This window comes from Grus americana, chromosome 1 (genome assembly GCF_028858705.1).
Source record: "Grus americana isolate bGruAme1 chromosome 1, bGruAme1.mat, whole genome shotgun sequence".
Taxonomy (NCBI): domain Eukaryota; kingdom Metazoa; phylum Chordata; class Aves; order Gruiformes; family Gruidae; genus Grus; species Grus americana.
The window spans coordinates 204,072,847-204,082,770 of NC_072852.1; the positions used below are offsets into that span (position 1 = coordinate 204,072,847).

The 9,924-nt window shown below is 38.2% G+C and overlaps 1 protein-coding gene across 1 annotated transcript; it reads left to right on the plus strand.

The window, feature by feature from the left end:
• The first annotated feature begins 724 nt into the window (after nucleotides 1-724).
• Nucleotides 725-9,156, plus strand: LOC129210126 (collagenase 3-like). The gene is made up of 10 exons (XM_054835711.1): nucleotides 725-885; nucleotides 986-1,227; nucleotides 2,404-2,552; nucleotides 2,647-2,772; nucleotides 3,646-3,807; nucleotides 4,420-4,537; nucleotides 5,736-5,869; nucleotides 6,216-6,375; nucleotides 7,138-7,241; nucleotides 7,867-9,156. Exons 1-10 carry the CDS (start codon nucleotides 763-765, stop codon nucleotides 7,965-7,967), a joined length of 1,419 nt encoding a protein of 472 aa, XP_054691686.1. The 5' UTR covers nucleotides 725-762; the 3' UTR covers nucleotides 7,968-9,156.
• The last annotated feature ends 768 nt before the right edge of the window (nucleotides 9,157-9,924 follow it).

The following is a 9,924-nucleotide window of genomic DNA, read 5'->3' on the forward strand; positions in this document are numbered from 1 at the left end:
ATATGAACTAATCACTTTACATAACCTACTTTACTAATAATAAAAAGCATTTTTAAATATTCAAAATTATTTCCTGATATTTAGCATTTCTGGTTTTAGGTACATTTCAAGAAGTAAGCTATTCTGAAAGATACATAGGAAGTCACCTTAAGGATCTCTGAAGTAAAATTTGTATTAATACTTTACAGTTATATTTCTTTACAGAAACAAGGAAATGTAATATCCTATTGATACTCCAAAATGTTATTTCTTATCAGGCAAGGCAACATTTATTAACAATTGAAGTGTGTATGATCTATTCCAACTGTTAAAAATTGCTGTTGAACAGGTGTAAACACTGAAAAGTTGCAGAATTTATTTAGAAAATCATGAAGCTTGTTATATATTTTTATTGTCTATCTAATGTAGAAAGGCAATTTTTCTAGCAGAGAACAGTAAGTTATTGCAAAGTTACTGCCAGTTTAAGTTATTGCAAAATAATCAAAAAGTGTAGTTTGCTTCTGCCCATTTCTTCCCACAACCTATGTCAATATTCAGAGACTATGTTTATACAAGGACACGGTTTCAGAGCCCTCGGTAGGACAACAGATGCCTAAACCACAGTGTTAGGGAGGAGAGAAAAAGCAGCCGCCTAAGCATGTTTACTTTCAGTGACAAAGAAGTTCTAACTTGTCCCTAAGTGGTGACTCACTGGGTTGGGACTATAAAAGTGAAGACAACTGCCCTCTAAAACATCAGGGCTTCAGACTTCACAAATCCAACATGATGCAATCAAGACTTTCAGCTGTCTTCTTTTTCTTGTTGGGTTTGTCATTTTGCCTGACAATCCCTATTCCCCTTGAAGATAGCCATGAATTCACAGAAAAAGACCTTCAGTTTGCAGAGGTACAGTATAAAATAATTCGTTTGCATGTTTTATAAAGACTAAGTTGTGTAGTTACAACTTTTTGGAAACTAGGCTTATTACTTCTTTTCCCCTTCTTAGCGCTATCTCAGGACTCACTATGATCTCCGTCCAAATCCTGCTGGCATAATGAGGAAGAGTGCCAACACAGTGGCATCTAAACTTCGAGAGATGCAAGCTTTTTTTGGCTTGGAAGTGACAGGCAAATTAGATGAAGAAACATATGAGCTGATGCAGAAACCGAGATGTGGTGTCCCAGATGTGGGGGAATATAACTTTTTCCCTAGAAAACTGAAATGGTCAAAAACTAATTTGACGTACAGGTAAATGCATGGCATTTTCAGTGTTATTGCTGTTCCTTCTTTACAGGTGCTTTGTCCAGTAAGTTGCTCAGTATATGAGGTTGATGGGAGAAGGGTGTGTTTGAGTTTGAAAAAATTCATGTTGCAGTTTAAAATCCTTACAGCCTCACTTTTGGAATGGTACCCCAGACCCACCTTCCAGCCCAAGCAAGTAAATATGAATTTTTTCCATTGCACTTTGTCATGTAGGAAAGCTGGTGTGGTGCAAGCTAATTGCTCCTCATCTGGTGTCTGTGTACACACTCTGGGCACATCCATCGTGCCAAATGAAAGAGTGATAGGGTTAAGATCATGCACCTCACCACTGATTCACACAGCGCTTAATCTTTAGATCACTCCTTAGCTCTGTTTTGGACCTGGTTTGGTGTCTGCTTCATCGTGGACAAATCTCCTGGAGAGGGGGTTATCCCAAAGCAGTGTAAAAGCAAAACAGCCTGTGCAATTTGGCTGTGAGAGCAGGGACTGATCCTTGTCCCTCTTCTGTCTCATAGTCCAGATGTAGATATCTATGGTTGTTCTGAGAAGTCCACAACCGTGACCTCAGGAAGATGGCCTTAGGAAGCTACGGTGCTGAAAGGTCATACGGTAGCTCCTTCTCCCTTAATACGACAAGGTCATCAACAGGTGTTTTGACCAGCTGCAACCTGAGTTTCTTTAGCAGATTCCAAATATGAAATCACTGAACTCTTTCCAAGATATCAATTCAGTATCTGGTGATAAATATTACTTTAATGTGGATGATTCTAGCCTACAAAAACCTCTTTGGATCATGTTTTGCTCCTCCAGGAAGCAAGGGTCATGAGATATTTTAAATGGCATAAAAAAAGTTTTGAGTTACTGATATGATTTGACTTAATACAGAATGTATCTCTCATTTTCTAAATCTTCTGGTGCATATAAAACCAATTATAAAAAGCTATTTGATCATTTCAGATGTCTCTGAATGACTTTAACAAAAATGGAAATGGTTATTTTTCTTTTTTTAATACTATATGTGGCTACCCAGCTCATTGTTTTTAGATAAGAACATAGGAAACAAACAAAAACTTTTTAATGAGATGTACAGTCAGATAAAAGTATATTACACATTTTCTTCAATTCACACAATTTAACTGGAGATATTAATCTGTTCAATAGAATTATGAATTACACTTCAGATCTGAGACGTGCTGAAGTAGACCGAGCTTTCAAAAAAGCATTCAAAGTTTGGTCTGATGTGACACCGCTTAACTTCACCAGAATACGAAGTGGCATAGCTGATATCATGATCTCCTTCGGCACTAAAGGTAACAGTGAACCAATTATTTTTACATTACAGTTATATTGCTGCCAGTAAAATAGGATAATTGATTTAATGTTGTTTTGAATGTTGTTTTATAGAACATGGTGACTTTTACCCCTTCGATGGACCTTCTGGATTACTGGCTCATGCTTTTCCCCCTGGTCCAGACTACGGAGGAGATGCCCATTTTGATGATGATGAAGCTTGGTCAGATGATTCTAGAGGTAATAGAAGTTCCTGAGATTATTTGAAATGGTGGTGGATGGACAATTTCATCCTGTTTGAGATCTGTAAACAGTTTGGTTTGCCTGTTTACTGTTCATTAGTCATTATGTTCACTCTCTACTCACAGGAAGCTGTGTTTAATCTCCAGTCATAAATGGAAGTATAACATATACCTAGCATAAATTTTAAGATATACACCTCCTAAGTGGAGTGATTAAAAAAATGCCACAAACAAGGTATTTTATCAGCTTGACATTTCACTGAGCTCAAGGGCAGCTAGTTCTGATCACAAACTGATGGGAATTAGCTTACTGAAGCCTATAGAAAACACATATACTTAACTCAGTTGCAAAGCGGCTACTTACATCTAATTTCAAAATTTTTCACCTTGTCTATTCAGGGTAGAGCTTTAATAAAAAAAAAAAAAACCACTTTTTTTTCAGTACTGTGTTATTTCACCCTCTTAGTATTAAAGCTAATTGTGGTAATACTGGAAACAATGTAGACTCTCTACCAAAGATGAATTCCTGACTCAAGTTCTTGACTTGAGTAGGACTAAGACTTCACTCTAGAGCTTTCCAGTGTTGCTAAGAAATTTCAGGAAATCTAAATCTGCCTACAGAACAACACTGTCAAATAAGACTTAGGTTGAACACCAGCTATGAGAGACTTAATCGATTAGGCCCTTATTAAAAAAAAAACCCATGGTAGTTTGAAAAATACAAGCAATTATACATAATTTTCCTGTTAATTCAGTTGTCTCCTTCATTGTCACGTATGTTAAAACACAATGTTAGGGTTAGTTGATTAGTCTGAGTCCACTTTGGTGATACAAGGAGCTATACAATTGCTTTCACTGTGGTTTGTTATAGGGTATAACTTGTTTCTTGTTGCTGCCCATGAATTTGGTCATTCACTGGGACTTGAACACTCTAGAGACCCTGGAGCTCTGATGTTTCCAATTTACACATACACTGGAAAAACTGGGTTTGTGCTTCCTGATGATGATGTGCAAGGGATCCAAGAGCTCTATGGTAAGTCTGTATAATATATATTTCCTGTGTCTTTATAACCTGTTACAGATGCACTGAACAGTTACTAAAGAGCTGCAGATGTTCAATGGCAAGTCATGACTGATTAAGGCCGATTCATGGGATTCTTGGCAACCAGACTTCAGGAACAGAAGATGCTTAGATTTAATAGTTCAGAGGGGGGGAAAAAAAAAAAAAAAAAAAAAGGAAGTAACACTGCAGAGGAGAGTTGGTCACTGTGTTGTTTCCTTTAGTGGTGGAGGTGGAGGGCAGAGTCTTTATACTTCTTGACCTGCCTCAAAAAAGAAGGTAAAACAGAGTCTAAATGGAGAAACAGAAAGATCCATGTTTCATCATGGAAAGAATAAAACCTTTGGGAGACTTTTAAAACTAGAGATAAAGAAAGCAAGTCCATTTAACATCTTTGCAGCACAGCTGAACTGCAAAGTCCATGAATATATTTGGCTAAAGGAGAGGAAGAGAGAACAGACTTTCCCCAGTACAAATGGCTTGCCCATCATGCTGTTTGGGAACTCTTCCATGTACTATTCAATATCATAATCCACAGAAAGGAAATGAACATTGTCAAACTTAGATCATACAATATGATTCCAGGTGCTGGAGACAAAGATCCCAATCCAAAACATCCCAAAACACCAGAGAAATGTGATGCAGATTTATCACTTGATGCAATAACAGAACTTCGTGGAGAAATGCTGATCTTCAAGGACAGGTAAAGAGACTGCCATATCATGGGTGGTGGGTGCTGGATAAAATTTGAGCAAGCCAAAACACCATTTCATTTTTTTACTAAAGTTTTGAGGAAACATCAATTTAAAAAATCACAAATCAATATAGATGCCTCTGAGAAACTACATCATATATCTTTTTAGGCAGGATTTATAATACAGTTACAGACTTGACTGCCCAGTAATATGAAGTGAAGGTGATATGGCTGAAGACTGACACCATTTGTACACATTTTTCATTTCACAGAGCTTTCTTCAACATGTACAAATCTACTAACATTTATTTGAATGAAGTTGTACTACATTCAGAAGCCTTACATGGGACAGCAGTGTTTCTCTTATTCTAAATGGAAAAAGATTTCAGTTTGTTGTTGTTTGAGATAATCACTGTGTGAGTGACAGAAAAGGTCTGCAGCTAGGTGACTATGAGGAAGGGAAAGGTCTACAAGGAGCTCTGTGTATTGAAAATTCTATGTTATGAAAAAAAATTAGTCCTTCATTAATATTTAGTATAGCACATCAAAGATACTGCTATTCTGTAGTATGACAAGAAACATAAAATTGTGGGGGGTTGACTTTGGCTGGATGCCAGGTGCCCACCAAAGCCGGTCTTTTACTCCCCTCCTCAGCAGGATGGGGAGAGGGAGAAAATAAGATGGAAAAAACTCATGGGTCTAAATAAAGGTGATTTAATAAAGCAAAAGCAAAGGCTCCACGTGGAAGCAAAGGAAAACAAAAGATTTATTCTCTACTTCCCATCAGCAGGCGGTGTCCGGCCACTTCCCAGGAAGCAGGGCTTCAGTATGTGTGGTGGTTGCTCCAGAAGCCAAACGTCATAATAACAAATGTCCCCCCTTCCTCCTCCTTTCTCTTAGCTTTTATTGCTGAGCAGAATCCATATGGTATGGAATATCGCTTTGGTCAGTTGGGGTCAGCTGTCCTAGCTGTGTCCCCTCCCAAGATCTTGCCCACCCCCAGCCTGCTGCTGAGGGGGAATGTTGGAGAGACAGCCTTGATGCTGTGGAGCACTGCTCAGCAGTACCCTAAACACCAGTGTGTTATCCACATCTTGCTGGCTACCAACACACAGCACAGCATTGCACCGTGAGGGCTGCTATGGGGAAAATTAACTCCATCTCAGCCAGATCCAATACAAAAATACATTTTCTTTTTCTGAACTAGGTTTTTCTGGCGACTGCACCCTCAGATGGTTGAGGCAGAATTGGTGTTACTTAAATCCTTTTGGCCAGAGCTTCCAAATAAAATAGATGCAGCTTATGAAAACCCCATCAAAGATCTCGTATTCATGTTTAAGGGTGAGTTTTCAATTTTGTTTTTAGTGGAAAAATATAAATATTTAGTCAAGCTCAGTGATGCAAAGGTAATAAATAGAAGAAAATGTCCTACCTTCCTTGCTCAGAAAACAAACCCTGTTGGTTTCACCCCTTGCAAATCTATAAAATTTTCAGTGAATTAGGAGATGTACAATTAAGCTCAGATGCCTAGGATCATAGTTAGCATAAATAGTTTAATACCTGTTGAGTATGTAACCTAAGAATCCGGTAGTTGTATGAAAATAGGGATCATGACATCCTCATTTTATTCTGATCTCAAAGCTGAGCCTTTACCAAAGATTCATGCATACTTTGTTCTTATTTTCAGGAAAGAAAGTCTGGGCTTTGAATGGCTATGACATAGTTGAAGACTTTCCTAAAAAGATATATGAAATAGGGTTCCCAAAAGAAATTAAAAGAATAGATGCGGCCGTCCATATTAAAGACACTGGCAAGACTCTCTTTTTTACTGGAAATAAGTACTGGAGGTAAGCTGGAGACAGATTGCTGTGTGTCTAGTTGTAACCTGTCCAGAACTGTCAAAAGATGAGCAGGTTGTTTCAAACCAGGCACTTGATTGTGGCTCACCTGTTTCCAGTCTGTGGTGTTCATTGGTGCTATAGCTGTGTAGAATATGTCATAAAGGTGTTTGCAAGACTTTTATAAACATATGGGCACAGCCTATAAAAGCTGAAAGCATGCAAGAAAGGAAAGGAGAATAAAGTGCCCTAATCCAGGAGAATTTGTAATACGGTCATGTCTCCTAGACAAAATTCCCATTTTGCTTCTTTGAGTTGCTTGTGTGACACCAAATGGTATCAGTGCTGTGAGGGTAAGAAATCTGTCCCACCCTAGGATGGCTGGGTTTTGCTGTTCATCAGTGGGACTTACAGCTAGGTCTGATGCATAAATAAGACATTACCATCCCTTCCCAGTATCTCTGTGCCAAGCAGCCTCAGGGTAGGTCTGTAGTGCCAATACATCCAAGTACAATCGTCTCCATATAATATGTACTTTATAGATCAGTTCTGAAAATTCAGTTTTATTAGTTTTGTGTTTATTGAACTTGTACTTCTGTGGAAGAGTGCCATGGTTATTACCCTGAGTTTCATTATTGCATAGACATAAGATACCTAAGGGCTGCTGGGTACTTCTGACGTGGGTAACTTCAAAGCATGTAAAGGGCACAGACCAAACTCCCAAGCTGTTTAAATCCTCTGAATTTTTATTTTCTTTTGTGTTTAATATAGTTATGATGAAGAGGCGGAGGTTATGGAAGCAGGCTACCCCAGGCTGATAGAAGAAGAATTTGCAGGAATTGGTGATAGAGTGGATGCTGTCTATCAAAGAAATGGTACATAATCTGATAATGAAACTTTATTACAATTAGTTGTCATTGAAACTTGAGATAGATATCCTGTGGGAAATTCTGTCATTTGTAATTTTCATTTTTTCACATCAACGTTTCTGTTCTTGACTGAATCAGGTTCCTGATCTAAATTGCCCTCTGGCCAAGCTGCTCTTATAAACTGTGTACAGACATATTTGAGGAGCCAAAGTAGACCTGCATCCTTGCTTAGGGAACCTCAAGACATATGCTTAATATTGAAGTGTTATAACGTGTCTGTTCCTTCAAATGGAGCCCATTCCTATCCAGCTCTCCAAGGAGTGTTTCCAAGTCAGAGTCTTAAACATTAAAAGGCAAACCCTGTATTTTCCTAAGCAAGTGCTGTATAGTAATAAAATGCAGAGCTTGACACTATATTAAAATATCAGTTATTTTAAAACAGCGATCCAGGTCTGGCAGATGGAATGAAGACCTTTGAAAATTTAGCTCAGCATTCTAAATACTAAAATATTGCATTTAAAAGAGTTATTAAAAATGAAAGCAAACACAGTAATTTTTATTTGAAGGATAATTTTAACATGACAACACAGTTTTCTTAGAGTTAATTCATTTTAACTTTTGTTTTCTTTAGGTTATCTCTACTTCTTCAACGGGCCACTGCAGTTTGAATACAGCATCTGGAGCAAAAGGATTGTCCGTGTCCTGCATACTAACTCCATATTTTGGTGCTAATTACAGCTGAGTGCCATGTCATAGGCTGCAGAGCAGCTTGTAGTACATGGAAGTAATAATATGGGCATATAGATTTATTAGAGGATAGCAAGGTTCTGTGAACAAGCACTGGCTACCTACCACCAAATGTATACTGTATATATGGAACTATATAGCTGTATGTCAGTCTGGGACTGAATTAACTTAATAAGAAAGAAGAAAAGAAATTATTAGCATTTCAAGGGGCATTACACCATTTAAAGTTTGTCTAGTATTAAAGTGAGGTGCTGGATACATTCTACATGATCATGAGCACTATTAATTCCCCGTAATCTGAGCATGTCTGGCATCTTTCAAGGATCTCCTAGCATGTCCTAAGAAATAGACTTGATAAACCCACGAGTGTTATATTTTTAAACTAATGCTTCAGCTTTTTGTGAAATTCCTGTTAACGTACTGGGAATTCAGATGTGTAATGAATGAGTGAGGACTGCATGGTGACTCCCTGAGCAGGATAACACCAGGCTGCAACACTGAAGTTAGAGAATTCAAAGGTATTTAAATGTATCCCCATTTGAATGGGAATGTCCCCCTGGAAATGGATGCCCCTGTTATCTTTGGAACGAGCAGAAGGTATAGAAGCAGCGAGGTGTCATTCCAAAGCAGACAGAAAAGCAAGAAAAAGGACGAGTGTTCCCTGTAGAAATCATCAGCCAGTATGATACTGGGGAAACCAGAAAGAAGTAGCAACAACAGGAGAATGATATAGGTTGAAAACTTGCATGAATCTACATCTGGTAACACAGTCCACGTTTTCAGCTGGTGTAAACTGAAATAGTTCAAGTGGCCTTTACAGAGGTTATGGTGCCAGCAGTGAAACTGAACATTCAAATTAAAATATGAAAAAGAGTATCTTTTTTCATGTTGTTCACTCTTTTATTGTCTACATCAATTGTTTCAGTACCATGTAAGTTTGTCTTTTTGTTTGTTTGGGGTTTTTCTATAATTAATGCAAATGATGTGGGACTGTAATTATTGTTCAGTTTAAAAAATAATATTAAATAAACTGGAAGAATAAAATGACATTGTGAAATTACTTAAATTAACATTTCCTGTGCTGCATGTCATAAAAGCAAGACAGAGCTATTGGATAAAAGAAATCAGGAATCCTAACCTGTGCATTTTATTCATTAAAGTTTTCACATGTACTTAACAATCTGTTTGGGGTTGGTTTTTTTTCCCTCTGAGAAAATGAATTTTATAGAAAAGAGAGGAAGAGTGAAAGACAGAAAGAGAGGAAAAAGGAAAGACTCCTCAATCTGTAGAATAAGAACTAATTTGGAATTAGTCCTTATCATTACAGAAAGTAAGAGAAATTATTGATGCATACTGTGAAATTCAGTTCCACGTTAATTTGAATGCTAAATATTAATAACTATTTGAAACTACACTGTCCTCTTCTGCCTTCTCAAAACCAGCCCCTAATTCAATCAATCAGCCAGGCCTGCCAAGCAAAGCCCATCAACAATGAATACCTTTAAACAGGCATGTGTGGCCAGGCTTACCCACCAGTGGGCTAGGTGAGTTTAATTCTGTAACTTAAGCAACACAGATGGTCAGTCAAGGTAACCTAAGAGATTTAATTGTCTCTTCTGACTGTAAAACACCCTCCACTAGACCAGGTCGCTCAAAGCCCCATCCATCCTGGCCTTGAACACTTCTAGGGATGGGGCCTCCACAACCTCTCTGGGCAACCTGTTCCAGTGCCTCACCACCCTCACAGGGAAGAATTCTCCGTTACATCTAATCTAAATCGACCCTCCTTCAGCTTGAGGCCATTACCCCTTGTCCTGCCACTACACTCCCTGATAAAGTGTCCCTCTCCATCTTTCCCGCAGGACCCCTTTTAGGTACTGGAAGGCTGCTATAAGGTCTCCCCGGAGCCTTCTCTTCTCCAGGCTGACTTTGATATTGATAA